Source organism: Calypte anna, chromosome 12 (genome assembly GCF_003957555.1).
Source record: "Calypte anna isolate BGI_N300 chromosome 12, bCalAnn1_v1.p, whole genome shotgun sequence".
Lineage (NCBI taxonomy): Eukaryota > Metazoa > Chordata > Aves > Apodiformes > Trochilidae > Calypte > Calypte anna.
Genome location: NC_044258.1, coordinates 9186601 through 9208129, shown reverse-complemented (window position 1 = coordinate 9208129; position 21529 = coordinate 9186601). Strand labels below are relative to the sequence as shown.

General features: G+C 39.0%; 1 protein-coding gene across 13 annotated transcripts in view; it reads right to left on the bottom strand.

Moving 5' to 3' along the window:
• SLMAP (sarcolemma associated protein) overlaps window positions 1-15937 on the bottom strand; it is a 78344-nt gene extending 62407 nt beyond the window's left edge. For 6 of the 13 annotated variants that reach the window (XM_030458733.1, XM_030458736.1, XM_030458734.1 and 3 more), the window contains exons 1-2: window positions 15811-15935; window positions 14233-15668 (exon numbers count right to left, since the gene is read on the bottom strand). In XM_030458733.1, coding sequence (XP_030314593.1) covers window positions 14233-14430 — 198 coding nt within the window. In that variant the 5' untranslated portion in view covers window positions 14431-15668; window positions 15811-15935. Of the gene's footprint in view, window positions 1-14232; window positions 15669-15810 lie in introns of all 13 variants that reach the window. The other 7 variants (XM_030458729.1, XM_030458728.1, XM_030458731.1 and 4 more) reach the window with 3 other exon arrangements.
• Window positions 15938-21529: the final 5592 nt, after the last annotated feature.

Genomic DNA, 21529 nt, shown 5'->3' with positions numbered 1-21529 from the left:
CAAAAATATTTAAGCCACATCAACAGTTCAGAGTAAAAAAACAGGAGAAAAATCACAAGACAACATGAGGATACTATGTTTAAAGTGGTAGGCATTTCAAACCAACAGAACTTAAGCCTTTATTCCAAACTGGTCTACCAATACCTGAATTATTTTATATAAACTATCACCTTTTATTCCTTCATTCTCCACCTTTCCAAAGGTTTCCCAACTATGCATGATTATGAACATTTTGCTCTGCAACTCAAAAAGAAGTCTGCCCCCAGTGAGTAAATAACAGGCTGGAGCAGATTATTACTTGTCTCAGATCTATGTGCAGATATAATTTTAACTCAAAAAGTCAATGCATATTAGAATTCAGTCCCTAAACTACTCCAAGAAAAACAACAACAAAAAAATCCCACAAAAAAAATCCACTTAAGAGCAACCAGCTTGATCCAACCAATTAAAGAATTTAATAAAGAGCTTCTAAAACTACTTATTTTGGAAAATACAATTTCTTTTCAAGCAAGACTTAATCCTCCCTACACCATGTTAAGAGTCACTCTGCAAATACATAACTATCAGAGCAAATAATGACTTTTCACTTAAGTTACTATGGTTTTATTAATAAAAATTCAGGTGAACTGTGAGTAATCATTCAGTTCAGATATTGTCTTACAGTGAAGTTCAAATTGTTAGCAGATAAAAATCATGATAGGATTAAAAAACAATGCCCACTGATTTCTAAAGAAAAACAATAAAACTTCTGCATTTCACAGATATGAAGAGTAACCCTTTCTTTAGTTCAAGAAGAATTTCTTTTATTTTTTTTTTTTCAAAGTGCATCTTGCAGTCTTAAGTGTGCAATCATTCCTTCAGTTGTTCTTAGGTTTCAATATTCCCTTTTGCATCACTTCATCGACTTGCAACAACCACCTTGTCTCTATCCCATCCTTGCAGAATTTTCAGTGCAATGAAATCCCATGGTATCTTCGTTGCTCAATGCTCTTTTCAGATGACTGCTTATACCTAATGTTGAAAAGTAATTTGTGCCTCAACACTGATAAGAACCTCAGCTCTACAGTTCTCCAACCTAAACAGATCTGCTTCCTGCCCTGCACAGTACCTAAGCACCTGCAGACCACTTTTCAATATGGTCAGCAGGTTCAAATCAGAGAAAGTGACCTCAAGAACTGGTTGCTTTAAATTACAAGGAATGAGACACAGAACCAGAAGTTTCTTCCCACCTTTCATCTCACTCCTCTTTCCCTCAAATTTTCCACTGAACTTGAGCCCACCTGGACAAATGAGGAGAACTGAAGGTGTAGCTGAGAAGGGATGCCACCACAGAGTGAAATGTACAGATACATCGAGTGACCTTGGATTTTTAAAAATATATTTTCATTGAACAACACAGAACATACTGACAGGATCTTCTTTTATGCTATTTGCTTTAATTGTTTTGTCAAGGGAACTAGAAAAGCACAGATGAACATAGAAAAAAATATCTTGAATTGGAATGGAATACTGTGAAAGAGTAGAACTGGTAACTAACAAGCACGATTCCTTTAAGAATTGCAGCACTAAGTTTTTCATAGAGAAACAAAGACTCCACGCTCTACTACAGTTTTCATAATACAATTTATCATTAGCATTGTGGGAAGATGAGAGACATACAAGCTTCCTAGGATAGGACATTTTTAACATTCTTACCCAAGGCTAATATCAAGATGTCTGAAAAAAAAACAACAAAAAACCCAACTTTATTTTACAAAGAATCCATGTCTATTTTCCAGAACCTGAAGCAGTAATACTTGAGAAAAACAAACAACTCAAGTACTTAAATTAAAATGTTTTCAAGTCTTGTAAGCTTAGCCTTAATACACTATTACTATGTTAAACAAGTAGGTTCCTTATTGTAATTAAAACATTTAAATGATAACACCTTTACTATGCCTCAAGTGTAGACTGGTATCTCAGTGCTTTACACTTGAAACAAGATGCACTTTAACTTACTTTACCACTTCTGATTATATAAAATAAATATACAAACATGCCACCCAACATAATTCTTCTTCATGCAAGGTCATACAATTCAATCTAAAGTCTTGTTTATCAACAAGATAAACTTTCTCCTCCCTCCTTTAAGCTGCCAGCAAACAAAGCAGGTCTTCAAAGACTAGACAAAAAATGGAAGCTCAAGTACAGCTTTCAAGTACACTTTCAATTGCTCAAAATTACAATGTATCGGGAAAACAAGCAGCTCACCTCCACCGAAGTCCACATAGCATATGCATAAACTAAAAAAAAACCAAAACAAAACCCTTGCTAAGTAGGTAAAACAGCCCTCAGACCTACTTGTGGACACAGCTAAAGGAATGTGCACTCCTAGCCAGCTGTATGAGCAAATGCAGGATATCTAATATCCATCTTATTCTGTGGTAATTCATTACCAGTGTTCTTTTCTTCCACCAAAAACAGAACACTTCATGAAGAGTTATAAAAAGCACAAACAGTAAGAAATTATACTTCAATCAGTAGTTTCATTTGTAACTGCTTTTGTATGTGAACGACTGCAATGAAGTTAAGGATGACCATGAAAGTATCAGTGACTGGAAAAAAAACAACAACCCTGGAAGGTAAGTAGCAGGTCTAGCCACTGGAATATCTTCAGCTGTACATGGCAGAAACCCCAAGGAGGGTCAAAAATCATAAAAGCAAAGACTGAATCAGCTCATTTTTCACATTTGACTCAGTACTCTCATTAAAAACCATTTTAATGCCCTAGCAATTACACAACCACTGGTAATATCAAAATTGCAAAAAGCTGGCCCCTCCCTATGTTCCAAAATATTTGGTTTGGTTGTGTATTCTTTTCATCATGTTATTTGTTAGTTCAGACTTCAACTAGAACTTTCAAAAAGTTGCAACTTCTCTTCAGGTTGAAGAGGCTACCCCTACACAAAGCAGATTTGCCCCTTCCCTCCCCCCCTCTTTTTTAATGGCTTTCTAGTCATCCATTAACCTGTTTCAATATAAAAATGCAAGTTGGCTGTATCTGTAAATGTAATACTGAAGTTCTAAGATAAAAAACACTTTCTGATTGTATTTAGTCACAGATTCTCATTCTAAAATGGATCCTGCCATGTAAGTTCAAAACTCTGGTACAACTCCCCACTAAAACAGCAGAACAGCAGGTGCTGCTTTCTTAGTAAATACTATGAGTATAGCCCCCATACAGGTTGTGCCCTCAGTATTACTAATTCTAATCAACAGCTTGGGATCCATATAACTACCTGTATGCACCCTTATCTTTCAGCTAAGTAAATAAAAATAGCTTTCAGCAGAGTAAATAAAAGTTCTTGGTGTTTTTGCCATGAAAGTTCATACACAGGCAGCTACTGCTGCACCAAGTCACTTGTTAAGCCAATTAACTTTTATCAGCAGTAAGAATTTTGAGTTGCTGCATGGTCCAGAAACAGAAATTTGTTGTTGGTTTTTTTGTGAAAGAAAGTCAGATGCAAGCACCTCAAATCTGGTAGTCAGTTGTTCCACTTCCTCTTCTTTTTTCTTTTTAACATGTCATCCAAGCAGATGTTTATGATAATTTCTCAGGGTTTTTTGTAGCTTAAGAAAAGGCAAAAGATCACAAGATACTTATTCCATAACTGCAAAGTAACTTGTAGTTTTAGTAGCAATGGAGAAGTCACAGTTGCATTGTGTATTGGCAAACAGCTTTAACCCTGACTGGTGTTAGTGATAAGTATCCTATTACTAATAAAAATTACCTCATTAAACTTCACCAGGCAAGAGCTGCCTTTCGGATGCAGATAATGGACCTCTCAATTCCAGATCACTAAACTGCTATACGAATTACCAATTCTGAGCACTGTCAACAATTAAACAGCACTTTATCACAGCACAACCAGGATTTAGCCCACAACGACAACTATCTCATGAAAAAGAATACTAGGGGAAGCTCAGCATGAGTGCACAGCAATCAAATAAAATTATTACCTTTTCCAAATGTCCACAGGTATAAGTAAGCACTATTTCTCAAATCCTCTAATGTTTGAAAACTTCTGTATGGGATAAAAGTGAATAGTTTCCATACAGCTTTGCACACCTGTACAAAAAACTGCCTAAAGCAATATTTAAAGCAGTACTATATAAGGTACTTTCTAGACTTAATTTGAGGCATGACACCAGTATACAGATCCAGTCACTGAAGTCATGTTCTAAGATTACAGGTAACCTAACTTTAGACTCAAAAAATCTTCATAAAAGGTTTTTAAAGAATAATACAAAGCAACTATTTTTTGAAATAGTTTGGAAATACAAAACTGCAATTATAAAGGAAGATCTGTACAGAGACTTTAAACCATAAAGCACATCAAAGGGAGTACAAGTTACAGATCTCAAAAGACAGACTAGTCATCAAGATCCTTTGACTTACATCATGCTCTCAAATTCATCCAGCAACACCTAGCCTGGGAAAACTTAACATAAAGCTACGTAGGAAAGGAAAGAAGAAAACTGAGTACACTTTAAATCAGTCAAACAGGGGAGACAAAAAAAACCCCACCTATCTACACGGAAAGAAAAATGTTCAACTACAGGCACGTTTATACCAGGCTGTGAAGATGGCAAAATATCAACAGAATAACCTGAAGAGCCAACAGGAACACATCCCAGAACAGCTCGACAGCAGCACAGCTGTGTTGGTCGAGTTTTTTGCCGAACTAAGCCTTCTCAAGCCCATTTCTGGAACACAGGGTAGAGTTAGGCAAACAGCAGCTAAAATACAGATGTGCATTAAATTTATCAGGAAGCACTATTATGCAATAAGATATAAGTACAACCTCTACTGATTTCAGTAGGTGAGACTGCCTGTGTACACAGATTCTAAAACAAAAAATGGTTGTGAAAGTGTCTCTGTGCATCAATGCAGTTGTTCAAGTACAAAACCATTTTCCCGTTTCCATGAAGGCCAAAATTTATCTAAACACAGCATACATACCTTTAACTTACTAATTAAAAGTCAGATGCATAAATTTATCTGAAAATCAGGATGACACCATGGGTATAGAGTACTCAAATATCCTGAGAATATCCACATGCCTTTATGTTACAGGTAACATATTATTAATATAATAGCAGTCTAACCAGATTTTCCTTTAATTACCTAGGCAGGCAATGCCTTATAGTCACAGACAATCTTTATATACCTACCAAAAGCTCTGCTTAAACAGCACAGCTGGTAGCTTTACCTAATGTCAACTAGTCACATAGATTGCAAAAATAAATATGCCCTTTCTTCAACAATTGGTACTCCTGGCTTTCTCTTAGAACTGCTAGAATATGCAGCATGGGAAAAGTTTTCAAAGAGGAAGATAGAAAAAATTAATTCATTTCCCCTTTCAGTTCTTGAAAAGGAAGTAGTGGTTCAGAGCTGTGAGTGAAAGTGTTGTATTATTTCCACCCCTATGGAATTAAGGTGGAACTAGGAACATCCTTATGCCTTTCACCAAGTGCTTCTTTTTCTACAAATTTTAAGTGAAATATCAGACACATTATGGGGGGAATTCTGAGTTACTCTATAAAAGAAGTACTCCAGGTATTTCCTAATACACACAGAAAATTCAAAACATAACAACTTAAGACAACAGCAACAGAACCTAGCCTACCTAGCAAGGATGCCTGGCCCTAGCCTCAGAAGCTTATTTGTTGGTAGGGATTAATTTTCTATCCCAAGTCCACAAGCAACCTAAACTAATAAGACCTACTGGAGACCAGAGGATAGGTCTGGATGACCTCCAGGGGTCTATACCAGCCTCACTTATCTTCTGACAGTACATCCCTGTCATAGAATTTGGCTGTCCTTGCACATAGTACTCTAACTTCCCTTAAAGTAAATACCACCCTAACTATACATAATGACTTACAGTTCTGGAATGCACAGAAACCAAACAAGCTTCATGAAACTTACACTTTCTCCCTTAATACTATGTGTTTATATTGACTCCGCATAGACTTAAAAATCCACTGGCATTCAGGAAAGAGGGATCTCTGTTGTGACAGCAACAAAACAGCAAGGAGCTGCAATTACCTACTGAGATGAAAGACTTGAAAAAAATCATTTGGCTGCAGAATGGACTGTATCACAGCCACATGAAAAAATAAAGCTTTTTTTAAAAATAAAAAAAATTAAAATGCGAAGAATTACAAATAATTCATTATGCCTCCCAAATGCTTTCAGATGCTTCAAGCACCCAGAAAACAGCAAGTGTAAAGGCAGAAAACAGCAATGTCAGAATAAAATTGCAAGGAATAATGCCACTGAAACTGACTTGCAATGTAATGCCTGCAAGTTCATTCAATTATTATACCTAGCAACTAAAAAAAAAAAGAGAAGAATGACAAGTAATTGTGCCAAGAATTACTGGGAAATATCACTAACAATTTAAAAGACAATGAGATAAGCAGGCTAAAAGCTCAGTTTTGCAACACCAGGGTATCTGGCTTCCACCCTAAACAGTTAGGCATTACACCTCAAGAAAGGCAATTAAAAAATGGAAAGCAAAGATGAGCCATCAAAATCTGCTGGGGGGTACATGTTAACCAAGCAAAAAACCTCTTACAGAAAAATAATAATACTGCAGCAAAACCATCAAACTGTCTTTAATCAATCTGTCTTTAAATGTAACCTTGCTCAACATGCAGAAAAGGAATGAGCCTGAAAAAGTGCCAGTTAAGGCCAAGAACTGCTTTATCAGGTAAGACCAGTGCCATATACAAATAGTAGCAACCAGTACCAAATGTCTTTAAAAGAACCTGCTGTACAAATAACTGTTTGGCCCATAACAGAGCTTTTCTTTTTTGATTTGAAACATAAGCAATTCCATTCCTTCCTTTAAAAACATCATTACTCAATAAACACTTAGAAGCATCTACAATTCCTGTATCTTAAGGTCTTGCATTCTTTCTATTTTTATGGAAGAACTATTACAACTGTAATCATGAGTATATACAGCATTAACTTGTTCTTATTTTATTTTCAATAGTCCCTTCATACAGGAACAAGAGATCAGTTGTCTTTTCTTAGATAGCTTCTATATCTAGCTCAGATGTTACATGTTTCCCATATTGAAGTCTTTCTGTCAATAAGTACTTTCTACACATTTGATTTATCCAAATATATTGGATATACATTTCAAATTTATTTGAAAACCAAAACTAAACAAAATGTTCCAGCTAGGGACAATCAATTTTAGAGCAGCACATCACTGTCAATCTGTCTTTATTTAGTTACACATTCTCACTGATTCACAGCATTAGAACATCCGTGATCTCCTCATCAATTCTTCAATCTTTTCAGTGGCTGGTTAGTGTTATTTTACAACCTAAGAATATCTAAGAACAGCACGTATTCTCCTCCAGTATGCACCATAGTTCAACCATCTACACTAAATTGTTCTTTAACTTTGCAAAGGTATTATAAATCACTCATGCCCTTAACTACCCTTGACTAATCCCAGTACTTTTGTGTTTAATTTATATGTTTACAAAAGACAAAAAAGTCAAACTGCTGCTTGTGTTCTCTGTGTTTTTCCACTCAACTACAGTGTTACTACAGGATTTTAGATATTAGGATATAAGCCTGCTGGAAATTCATTTATTTATACTTTCTCAAGACTGAAATAAACTCCAAGGCATTGCTCAATCACAACCATGTGAGTCCTGTACAACACAACACAAAAATTGTATCTTATTTATTGTCTGGCTCCAGCAATTATTTTCCTCTTCAAAAAGAAAACTGTTCTGCATCCCTGGCTGACAAATATGTCTTCTGGCATGAGCCTGAAATGGTACAGTCCAATCTATCTCTCTGCCCAACCTTCCCACTCCTCAAGCACACTAAAAAAATGCCTACAGTCAACAAAAACATGACAATACTGCAAGCCTTCTTCCACGAACTCTGCTACAAACAGAAATATTTCTGGAAAGAAAGAGAAGTTGGGAATGTTAGATCATTGTCACAGCAATACTGAACTAAACTTGGAGTTCTTCAATCATCCGAGCTCTAAGCAAGTGGGCAGTATTAACGGGAAGCAATTATTAAAGTGACTCAAAAGAAAATCCAGAGACAGCAATCATATATTTAGTAGCAACAGCCTGTAAAATTGCTAGCTTTTAGAAATACAGGCAGCAGTCTTCCTTGTCTTTCATTTGCCAAGTTCCACAAACAAATACAGTTTTCACTTTATATAATCTATTAAAAGAAATGAGAAAAATCAAAACCCAACAGATCAGCAGAGTATCTGTCTGCATGTTTTGGGGGCGTTTAGCTAGATCAGATTCAAATCAACTCAACCAAAGCAGCGTAGTGCCTGAGTTAAAGACTGCTAACCCACATGGCCCTTTACAGCATACATAAATTCAGTTACTTTCACTAAGTAACAAAGCAACCAAAATTGTTCGATTTCAGTATGAAAAATGAGAGGGCAAAGCCAAATCTCCAGTATTTCTCTACCATAATGTAAATATACCTAAAAATGATCAACAGATTGCTTCAACTAATATGTGAAAGTCAGAAAGAACTTTATATAAGTGCATTAGAGAAGCAAGGTTTTACATTTATAAGCATGGGATCACAAGCAAACACAAACCATCCCATTAGAGACCAAAGAAAAACACATTTACTGGCCTTCATTACTGCTAAGTAACCTGATTCATTTGAGGTTTGTAAAAATTCATTGCAACTACAAAAGGGATTTTTGTTTGTTTTTAAAACCTAGTCAATGTGTTGGTGTTCCTGGATCAAGATAGATGCATCATGACTGCAAGGGATCAGCTCCAAGAATTAGAGTATTAGCTCTGCAGCAGTGACTCTAGATGCTATCTCTGCAGGGAAACCCTTGTCAGCAGAAACTTACCTCTCCTACAAATGCCCACCAGCACTTCCACACCGAGTTCTGTAAAAAGCATGGTGGTGAAATTTACCAAAACCAGGAAGTCTTTCCCCCACACTACACCTTACAACCATAAAAGCATAAAATGGGATGGTTCATTCAGGGTGAAAGGCACTTACATAAAAATATTAACAGGTGTATGTAAGGGCTGGCTGACATCAGCCTCTTACTGAAAGCATTCAAGCACTGAAATTTCACCTTAATGCACTATGCCAGATCACAGGTCAGCTTCCCAGGGCACTTGGAATAAACATGCAATGCTTGGAAGATAAATACTCTCCTCTACACACACTGCAGACTGTAACTGTACAGCAACAACAAAAGTGCTGAAAATTAAACACTTGTTTTGCTCTAAAAGGTAACAATTGTAAAAGAAAATGAAAAGATCAAATAGAGGAAAAATAAATAACAGATATAGAAATACTATTGATACATGAGAGGTTAAAATTCCCTTAAATAGGTCAGCAACAAAAAGCCCAGAGTATCACACAGGAATAACTACAGGAAGAAAAAGGAAAAAAAATCTCCAATTATAAACCTGTAACTCCAAATACCATTTTCACATCTCACTAGATTTTTTAAGATAGACTTACTAAAATACAGGATGTCTAGACACATGCTATACTTCTTCAATCTTGTTAAATTCTTGACCTCCATAAAACATTCTATGTAATATTAAGTAAACAGTCTATTTCCTTTTTACATTTTTTTCTCTTCTTTCTTTCATGGTCAATACACTTTTATCCCTTGTACTGTTCAGCAAGCAAGCATCTAAACTTTCAGCTCCTGTTTACCAGTGTATTTTTTTGCATTAGTAATCCAAAATTAGATGCCATACCGTAGATGTGATCTAACAAGCTGCAAGGCATTCTTCTTTTCCAAGAGCAGGACTTCACATTTGTCCTTATTCAGACTCCCAAAATTCCTTCCTGCCCATTTGTTCAGCAAGGTCAGGTCCCTCTGGATGGCAGCCCTGCCCTTGAGCATATCAGCTTGTTCCCCTCCACACCAACACTCCCACCCAGATTTGGTGTCACTTTCCAATAGGCTGGACTGTACCATGTCCTTTGAGTCATTAATAAAAATGGTCAACAGGACAGACCACAATATAGACTCCTGCAGTATTCTACTTGTTAACAGCAGCCAGGTAGAGCACCACCTCTTAACCACTACAACTAAGCTTGATCCTCAAACAAGTTTTGTTTTGCTCATCTAGTTGTTCATACTTCCAGACCGCAATGCCCTAACTCAGACAGATCATTGTGAGAAAGTGATTAGTCAGCCTGTCATTCCCTAGCTGTACCTTTGGTGGTGCTGGTGTTGTGGCTTTTTGTGGGAGAGGGGGGTGGCAGGCACAGGGTTAGTTTGTTTTCTTAAAGAGTACGCTCCCTGCAGGAGTTCTGTAACATTTTTACTTCACATATTTCAAGCCTAGAACCCATAAAGCACACTCTTAATAAATTTAGTTTGCCATCATGTAGACTGTCTGGCTTCCAGTTCACTAGTTAGCCATCTGTAACCAAGATAGCATGAATGTGCTCTATTAAGCTCATACCCCCTTTGAATTAAATGAAAACATAGCATTACCTACCACCCTAATACAACAACTTGCGTCTACACAGTTTTTTTTTCAGTTGTTAAAAAACACCCATTATTTGGAGTCCCTATGGTCTAAGAAAACAGTCTCCTTCTCACACAGCTTCTCAGTGGCTTTGATAAACTGTGGCAATGAATTCTTTATAAAAGGTATGCATAACAGACACTCATAACGAATTAAGGCACTAAAAAATTCCAATTTTTGAAAGCCTGGCTATCTGTTGGAAATTTCAAGTTTCTGCTAAAAGCTTCCACCACATCTGCCAGAAGCATTTCAGCCTGGGAGAAGTCACATACAAATTCTCAAGGGTTTTCAACTTGCTTATTTTTAAACGCAAAAAAAAAAAAAAAAACCAAACCAAAACTTAATACTACTTCAATTAAGCTGTTTTTACAGAGTTATTGCCCATATGTACTGTTAGAAGCTGAACAAACATATTTAGACTTTCTGAACTACAGCCCAGTTTTTCCTTTGCTTTGATTCACACTTTTTGGAACACTCCATGCTCAGCACAACATGCACTTCCTACGTATCTTGTGACTCACTTTTTCAGGCATCTCTTAAAAAGATTAACTTGTAATTACTCCAAAAAAAAAAACAAAACAACAAAAAAACCTCCAACATCAATTTTAAGCATAAGCTTGTAATGTTATTGCTGTATGAAAAATGCACAAGGAGATATTACACTGTTCCTACACACAAAAAGAGGCATTGGACTGGTTGTATATAAAATGATTAGCACAGAAAAAGTCTGACTACATATATCCTCACCAGCACCTTCTTCAGCCTTCATCTTACACACTTCCTGCCTTATGTTTTCTGTTTAAAGTATTTTAAGCATCAAATCCAACTTTAAATATCCACTTTAAATTGCTATTTACTGGTGATCTCAAAGACTTATCCTACATTTATTTTTAATAATGCTGGTGTTACATAGACGTTATCTCCTTTGGGCACATAAGTTCTTCCATGCATAATTAAAGTTCTTTATACAAAGTAAACATTTACATCTTTCTACCATAAGTAACGCATCATCTTAAACTCAGTCTATTTATGTGAAATACTTCAGGATAAGCTTACCTCTGCCTCAAAAAAACCCAACCATAACAGTTTCCTTGCCACTGTTTACTGATGCTGGCTCTTTGGTTTCTACTCTTCTGTACAGATTATGTTGATACAATCGTTTACAGACTATGTAGTAAACATGATCATTCACATGATTCACTAAAACAAAACAAACAAAACTCCAAACCCTCAGGAAAAAGAAACAAAACAAACAAAAAGCAAAAAACTGAAAGGCACCTCAAGAGGCAGCACAGAGACTGGACTGAGAGACTGGGAATGCCTGGAACTGGTATTGCCAAAGTCCACGACTTACGAAACTACAACCTTAGATCATTCCTGAACTATTTTGAATTATTTGAAGGTTTCTCTCTGTTACTAAATTAACATTTCAAGGTCTTTTATCTTTCATAAAACCCAGAATTGATTAAAATCCTATATAGAAGGCTCTAAAAAATGTTTAAAAATACTGTGGCAAAAAATTATGCAGGTTTAAAAATGAAGGTCACTGATAGGGTAATGACATATTCCCAAGTCATACGTACTTATTAGAAGTGCTGTAAACAATGATAATAAACATTCCTGCACACAAGTTTTCTGGCACGATTTTAAGTTTGTACTTTGAAAACACCATGGGATTCTTTAAAGTAGTTTTTGCCCTTCATGATTAAGACTGTTTTGCAATATGAGACCTGCCTTTTCACAGCAGTACTTTGTATTATCTATGCATTTTTCCCTCTTTTCCAGTTGTTTGACCATTTACCATTCAGATACTCATCCAGATGAAAAAACAAATCATATTGCCAAGAAACAAACCAAAAGCCAAAATGCTCCATAATCCTGTTATGAACGCCTTAAACTTTTTACAGTACAACATCTAACATGAAAAATTTACAGTATGTTATTTCTATGCATAATCTTAAACTCCCTTTTTAGCTTACCACCATGGCTACTGATCCAGATACTCACCTGGGCAATTTTCATCAAGAACCCATCAAATGCTGACACAACAGTATCTCAAGCAGTCATATATACCACCCACTTACTTACTTACTACCATCAAGTTGCTATTTTATATCAGTTAGATAAAATAAGCAAGTATATAATTTTTTTACCTATATTAAAAAAGCCAAAGCTAACTGAAATTTAAAAGCAAAATAACCCATAGCTGTCTCTTAAGTTCAGTTGGCAGACTTGCTTAACACCCAATGCTTTGTCAAATTAACTGTCTTTAATATGACTAGACTATTTTAACTATGAGAGGACATGGGGGTCTTGAAATCTTTACAAACCATCAGAAACATAAGCTATAACATAACATAGCATAACATAAGCTATATGCATAATAATTTTAAAACAGTACAATAGGATGAGCTCATCTTACTTTGTTTAGTTAAACAAAAGGTTAAAAACTAAGTTTAAACTGAAAGGATTTCGGGCACTTAAGTCTTCTAAAATGTTTAAGAATGCAAATCACACACAAACCAAAGCCAAAATAACACGCTTAATGAAACACTAATACAGATAGCAGTCTGCACAATTACATGCAGGTAACTTGAAAGCTGTGCCATAACCCAGCCTTAAGAAATTAAATGCTTGTCTTGTCCCATCATGCCCAGGTATTGCATAACATAGGATAGTTAACAATGGATGGTTTAAGAACTTAAACTGCATTGTACTGTTCCTCATGCTGTGTCATCTACTAAAAAGACTGCATTAATTACAGACTATATTATTCTTAAAATCAAGAGCTACACTGACTGCATTTCACAGATGGGCATGCTGCCAAGCTAAAAAACAGAACTAGTATATAGCATATGAAGTTCTAGAGCATTACATCAATATATTTTAAAAAATTAAAACACAGCACTGAGCAAACTACACTTTGTTCATTTTTGCTGAATATTTAAAAGTAACTTGACAGTCATTAAGTAAAATCACTTGTCCCAGTTCAATCCCTAGTGGACAAAACATGCACTACAGAACCCCTAAATTTCACTTAAGATAGCTTTTTGAGAGGAACAGTTAAAACACAGGATGCCCTTTAAAACCATTTTCACTGTCACTGAGAAAATACATTGCATGCCATTTGTCACACTCCTGCTGCCAGCAATAAACCTCCTATCAGACTCAAACAACAAGATACTCCTTATGAAATTTCAAAAGGGAAATTAGGAGGACATCCAAACTAACCTAGTATTTTTTTACAAGTTTTTTACACTCCTCACAATGACATTTATTTTTATGTTCCGATTAAATACTTTTTTCTCAGCACTTGAAATAATAGCATTACACCATTATATTCATACAAGGTTGTGCTTTCAGATTTGTATTACTTACCTCAAAATCACCTACTTCCAGCAATGAACAGTATGCATTTTCAGTACTTATCACCATTTTCAACTGTTAGCTTTATGTACTTTTGATGATATTTAAAGTTTCTGCTTAGTCAGAAACTATCAACTTACCTGAAAAGCAATCATTTTCACAGTAACACAAATCTTACTCCATCCACAGGAAACCGTACACATTACGGCAAAACCTAAATGATCTGTAACCCACGGGGACTCGCCAAACAAACGTGCAGTTCATTACTTTCAAATAAAGAAAACACCTTACCTTGCCTGTCTTGTGATCAAACCAGACGAGAGCATGGTTCCTGGACAGCACCTTACAGTCAAAAGTTGCATTATTCTGAGCTGGCCGGCAGCGAGCCACTGAGCGGCCGATCTTGACGGGCTCGTCCAGGTAGACATGGCGCTCCTGAAAGGGATGAGAGTTCGGGCGGCAAGTGAAGATGGCCAAGGCTGAAGGCATCGAGGACAGATTGGGGTTGCCACACGGACCAGAGATGAAGAGAGACTCTTCTGATGTAGATTGTCCTCCACAGTTTTTAATCCAAACCACCACAGCAACTTGATACTAAAGAAGGACAAACATTATCGCACAAGAGGCCTAACAACTCATTTTTTCAGTGTGTAAACTAATTCTGGCAATAATCCAGGGAAAAAGCCCCATTATGTCTTTCGATAATATCAGCAGTGGCCTAAAAACACCCGAAAATGTACAACTTTCAATCCATCCTCCTTCAGAATAGGAAAAAGCATCTGATTTCTTCAAAGAGAAGCAAAGGCTCCTTGAAAGAAAGATAGAATGTCTTAAATCCAAGTAGATGAGTCATACAAATACTTTTGTTTGTAACCTCAACTGCCTTCTTTCCCCCCCCTTTCTGTCAACAATACTGACCAAAATTCTGGCCAATGCAACATGGAAGCAAGGAAAGACTTAGGAAAGGAGAATGAGGGAGAAGGATTAGCGTCCTCTCTCAAAGCACACAGGTCAAGAGTTGGAAGGTGAATACGAAGCCCTCACTCCACAACAGGGATCTAGTTGCTTCACACAGCAATCTGCATTTCACCATCTTCGAGTGTTAAACCAGAGCAGGATAGGTGGTCCTCGATTTAGGATGGGGTGCGAGACCTATGCTGTTTTCCTCCCCTACACCTGATAAAGCTGGTCTACAGTTTCAGGCAGCAAATAATAACTTGATAAGGCATGGAGAAGGCTTCAAACTCTCCTCTTGGGGACAAACTAAGACGTGGGAAGGGTCCTTCAGGGACGGCCTACAAGGTGCGCTGACAGGTTGCTCCGAGGCGGTGCCCGCGATGGCTCTGGCTGGCTGCTGCGACCAAGCGTCCGTCCGCGGAGGCTCTGCTGGCGGCGGCCCGGCGGGCGGAGGCGCGGGGTCGGCGGAGAAGAGAGACGAGCAGGGGGCTGCTCCAGGAAGTCTCCGCCAGAAGCCCCCGACGCAGGGAGCGGCGGGCCGGGAGAGGCGGCGTCCTCTACGCTCCGCTCAGCCTCTCCGCAGGTGGCTGCGCATGGGGAGGGTCCGCTCCTCAGCCCCCCGCGCTCTCCGCCCGCCGAGCGCGGCTCCGCTAACCCGGCGGCAGCCGGCCCTGCGGCGGCGGGAGAGGCCTGGCGGCCGGGCCCGGGCGCCTCCCGTTTGGTTGCTGTGCCTCTCAGGCAGCCGCCGACCACGAAAACTTTCCTCCGACCTGCAGAGCCGAAAACAAACCGGGTCAAACGCGTCCCTTGCCCGGCACGGCCCCGCACCTTCCCCCGGCCTAGAGCTGCCCGGCCCCGAAGAAGGGGGGGTGGGGGACACGGGGCGGACCAGGGCTCCGCTCCCTCTCTTACCTTCCGCGCAGTGGCCGCCATAGTGACTGGAAACCTACCCGGTATAGCAGCAGCGGCGCTGCCGGGGAGGGGCTGGGGTCGGGGGGGGAGGGCAGGCAGGCGGTGGCGGAGGGAGGAGCCGTCCTTAGCGGGGCCTGACCAAAGGGAAGGCGCGGCGGCCGCCTCCAGACTCCGTGCGGGCGACAGCGCAGGCGCCGCAGCGAGATCTGCGCAGGCGTCCTGCGCCCAGTGAAGCTGCGGCAAGGGCGGAGGCCCGCACCCTGTTGGCGTTACCGCCCTCTTCCGGGTGCGCGGGGCTGAGGGGGGGAAGAGCCCGGGCCGGGGGGTGCTGGTGCGGGGAGGTGGGGTGTGAGGGGCGAGGGTCTGGGGGGCTAAGGCGGGTGGCAAGCGGCCTCCTGTGAAGCGATAAAAAGGGTTGAAGGGTTACTGCGAAAGGGCCCATCTAGGACGTGTTAGCAGGTGGGAGCAGGGTCAGGTCTCTTGAGGTGAGTGAGTTCCCGGGGCCGCCCGGCCGCGCCTCCCCCTCCCCGGTTCTCCTCAGCTCTGCCCTGGCGGGGGAGGGAGGGATGGAAGGAAGAAGGAAGGAAGGAAGGAGGGAGCGGGCTTTGCCGCTAAAAAGGGAGAAATTGGGGTCACACGTTGTCATCAGCAGATCTCATGGGGAGGCTGCAGGAGTCTCCCCGACATTATCTTGCTTCTCCCCTGCAACTCTTGTCAGCTTGTGAGCCCAGGTTGAGAAATTGAGGAGCTGCAGTGTAGTTTGACGTGTCTTGGGAGAAATGCTGGCTGCCTTTCTCCGTCTCCGGTTACAGGTTGGCAGCGGGAGGTGGGGAACCCTGGAAGTGTCAACTGCGGGCACACGGCAGCCTGAGAGGGAAGGGGCGGGGGTGGGGTCACCGCTGCGGTGTTTGTCCTCGTTAGGTCTTGGGACACCCTGCAAGGTCATTTTTATCCCCGTTTTCTAGAATCCAAGGCAAGGTAGTTCCTTTTTCAAGGTCATACGGTTGGCTAGTGCCAATCTGGTGTCTCCAGTCCCAATTAATTTTTAAGTCCGTCATACCTATAAATCAAACAAAGGGAGATTGTTTCATAAAAGATAGATGTTGGAGTTGCCAATACTGTAATAACCCCGTGACAAGGTGGTAGGATTAGGGATATGGGAGGGTTCTCTGATGCCTGAGAGGCCATGCAGCCGTGGAGAAGTGAAGCTGGGCCAGGCAGTTTAGCTTGCAGTAACAGACAAATAAGCATCAACAGAGGTAAGGCAGTGCAGTAAAAACTCGGGGTTGTCTTAGTTTTTTTTTTATTCTGTTTTAACTGCACTGTGATTATGAAGGGATGTGATTCACTACAGCCTAGATTTCTTCTGTGTTCTTCCAATGATCTAATGAGGAAAAGAGCAAAACCAGGCTGTTATGTCTGTGTTTGAAGCAAAGAAATTAAAAGCAATTTAAAAGTCAAGTCTGATTTTTGAAGATAAAAAGAAAAAAAAAATAGGTGGCAGCTTTAAGACTGTATGTCCATAGCTGTCAGTTCTCCTGACAGGATATAACAAAACAAACAAAAAATACTGGCACAACACTTCATGGCTTTAATCTTACTTATGTGATTAAACTACTGTGATAAACTCCAACTTTACTAATTTTTTTTTTATGAGAATTCAGTATGTCTATTGCTTGTACCACACAAGGTGCCATAAGTAACAATAACAGGGAAGTAAAGGGGTATTAAAAAATTGATGGGGAAAATAGGGAATAAATTTTAAGTCCATTAGGAGTTAGATTTGAGGGAAAGAGTTGCAAAAGTAATAAAACTGAGAACATTTGAAATTGCAAAGACATACAAAGTGGAAATGAAGGCTGCTACAGGTGTTGGAACTGAAAGGATGTTTCTGAGAGCCTTTTTTATATTTTGAGATGCATGTTTAGTGGAAAAAGGGAGTTTGGAAATAAAATCAAAGCTTGTGAAGAACCATTACTATTTATAGGGCTGAAAAGAATCAAGTAAATAAGATGAACTCAACAGTGGTGTCAGTTTTTCAGATATCCTCTGTGTTTATAATTTTTAAATACTATGTTACTGAGATTCTAACTAATTTTATACTGTATTGTGTATACCTTTCTCAAATATACTGTGGACAGTAGAAAAAAAACTAAAACTGAAGTATCTGTGTCTTCCAAACTTTAAGCTACTGCCATATGACATTACCCTGAGCCCTTCTGCATCCCATGGAGAAATCCCATTTTGACAGTGCCATGGGGAAGCAAGAGTACATGCCAGCTGCCTTTCTAATAATTTTTGGCACTGCCAAGTGCCTCATGTAACAACAGAGTTCTACCTGCTTTTCAGCAAGGGCATTAATTTGAGCCTTCCTTTTCTGCAGGAGTGCCAGCTTTCAGAGAAGTTGGATGGGTTTAGTTATGTCTCAAACATTTTTACACCTTTTTCAAATTACCTAACAAGTTCAGAAGTTACTGGGCAGGCTCACAGGCATTGTGAAATAAGGATACAATTACTGTATGGGTATTTTATTAGGTCCATCACAAACCTGTGAAAAGCAACAAGTGGAATAAAAGAGTTAGGTATAAAATGCTCAGCAACTGTACTGTTCTTGGCAGGAATAAGGAGGATATGCTTCATTTCTGTGAACCACTTTGCCACCCAACCAAAAGAAGCTGTGAGCTTAGGAAGCCATGTTAGGTAAGGGCAGCAAGATGCCACTTAGGTGGCCATCCTTTTTCTGGGCAGGAAGTCATTAAGAATTTTGATTGCCATCACAGCTGAGGGCAGAAACTGCCTGCTCTGTAGCCATCTTGGGTAAGGGAAGTGGAAGGGAGGTGACTGTCACATTTGATTCCTAAAGAGCTGGTGTCTGATTCAGGATAAAGAAATGCAGCAGAGGTGGAGTTTATGTGCCAACCTGCTAAACATCAGAGTTTTGGCTTGGGTGTGTCAAAGTGCAGGAGAGGTTCTATGATCTTAATGACTTGATTGAAAATAAGATCTTATGCTGAAGGAAGCCTGTTATGAATTTTAAGTTAACTAACTGTCTAGAAAATAAAAACACTGAGCATCATCATAGGCAACTCAACGTCAGATTTCTGAGTACTGTGCAGTGATGCAAAAGGCTACCAAAATATTAATAATACGTACCAGATAAAGATTGTCAATTGCAGGTGGTGTGAACCGGCTATTTAATGAGATATCCTGACTCGAGAGATTGTTACATTTAGAATGAAAGGGGCATGTGATATAGCAAAAGCTCAGTTTCTAGTAGGAAAATTAAGATGCGTACTGATAATAAAAGCAGATTAGACTGGTAGGAAGGAAGAGGTGCACAGTTTTCTACTGTAACTCATAATTCACTAAATCGATTTCTCACTGATTTTCAGTAATACAATGAATTACATGTTCTACTTTTTTGAGCCATACCAAAATTTAAAGTATGATAGTCTATAAAGGCATTTACTGCTACAAAGAGCAATGTGGAATCTTACAGCAAAGTTTGAATTGTTATTTACATCCGAGTGTTATATCTTTTGCAAAACAAACTTGCCTGAGAAGTAACTTCTGAGACATTATGAGTGGCATAGAGCTGTCAAAAAGTAAAGAATTATTTTAGAGCAGCAGGTTCATTTTCCTGGAGCTATAGGTGTGGCAATTTGGATGTTAACACTACAGAGATGTCATGCCCAGCAATCTGTTCATGTCCACTAGAGGACTGAAGGAAGAACCAGCTGCATGGCACTGTCAGACTAACTAGCTCAGACCAGTGTTTGCTGATCTATAGTTGCTTTTGAGATGCTATGACTGAAAACAGAGTAACATTTTTTGTAATTAGTAAAAGTGCTCTCACAAAATAAGCTAAACAAGGAATGGCAAGGTTACTGTGACATTGTGATCCTTCAGCTTGTTGAAATATTCTGGTTGCAGTTCTTGATAAAATTCACAATATTCTGTTCATGCATGATAGTGCAGATTACTGGACAGTCACAGGCATAAATGGTGTCACTGCAATGTATGCCAAGGCAGCTGCAATCCAATTTTAATTTTTGGATACCCGTTTGTTTTAGGAGCTGCTGAATACATATACATTCTACAAACGTGTTAACAGCATGTTTTGAACATTCTGCACCATCACTGCATACTAAAGCTGATGGAAATTGGCCAGGCAGCAGCCAACAGCCTTAGCTGCTACCTGAAAGAAAGCATTCTGCTGAGGGAGGTAGGATAGAAGGGCAGAGACAGCAGCTGTAGAAGAGAGATAGAGGGTGGAAGAAAGCAAGACAGACCCAAATGGTGAGCAGTTTTGGCACTGCAGAATCCAGAGTCCCGTGTAGGCCTGTAGGCATTACTATTCCAGCAACTGAGATCACAGGGAATGCTTTTTCTGGAAGATGCTCTTGTCCAACCATGTTGAATATTTATATTAATAGATTGCTGTCTTTCTGCAAAATAAGACATAATTCATAGACCTCTGTAGGGGGAAATTCCATATGCAGAGACCTACTGTTCATATTGCAATTTGTGGCAAAGCATTCTCAGTGAAAAGACTCCCAGCTGTGAAGTCTTATCTTTTGTTCTGCACTGATAGGCTCCTGGAAGGAGAATGCAATCAGTCTCAGTTATTCTAGACGTTACAATACTTAAAATATATGCAGAAATATTTCTATTCTTTTTCTTAAACAACTGACATTCTTTCTCAGCCTAGGAAATGAAAATGTATGTGAAATCAGTCGGTGAACGTCTTTCTGAACTTACGTTTCCTTAGTAATTAGGAATACCCCCACTAGGTGAGGATCCTCTCTTTTTCAGTGACTTGCTTCTTGAAGATGGTGTGTCTGTTCTCTAAACCTATTCTGTTAAGCATCAAGTGGAAATTAGTTCCTGGTTACCGCTTAATGAAATGAGCAGAGAGTATCAGTCTTAAGTATTTTATTTTTCCTATTTTGCTTTTATGTACTTGTTATTCACATGAAAACTTGCACGTAGAGGCCAGCAAACACTAGAAGGGAATGCATGATCATAATAGCTAAAATGTTGTTGTGCTTATGATAGCAAGAATGTAAACACAGGAAAGTTTAAAAATGTAAGCAAGGGAAAGCTTGTAAGATACCAGGAGATATTATCTTTCCTTAAACCAAGTGATAAAAGCTTTGGCCCAGGCCCTCTTTGAGCTCATAAATGGAAACATCAAGTGAAATGCCACTGCAGAGTCATTTTTCTGAGTTTACCGTGATGAATCTAAATCTTAGCCGTGTTTTATTTTGGATAGAAGTCTTTTACAGGCCTCAGGCATTAATTATTGGGAAAGTTTCTGAGCCTTACATGACATCATGGTAAGATACCTGAAACAACTAGAGACAGCAAGATCCTGCCTGTACAGCCACTTAAGTAACACACTGCATAACTTCACTCATATCTTAGTTTATTAAAATTCACCTTGCCACTAATTGTTTATGATAACTGAAGACCACTGTATCCTACACAAAATTATCATTGTAATAATTTATTATAATGTTGTCTGAGTTACGTGCTCCTTCTTTGTCTAGGAAATTACCACAATGTTCAAAGCATACTTCAATTTCTAGCAGTTTGTTTTTGATAGATAAACAAATGTTGTTAATGGGTCTTAAGGAAACAGTGCATCTAAAGAGTTGTAAATTTTCTATTTATTATTTATAGCTGTGCTATCTTGGTTTTAGCATTTGCAACTTCT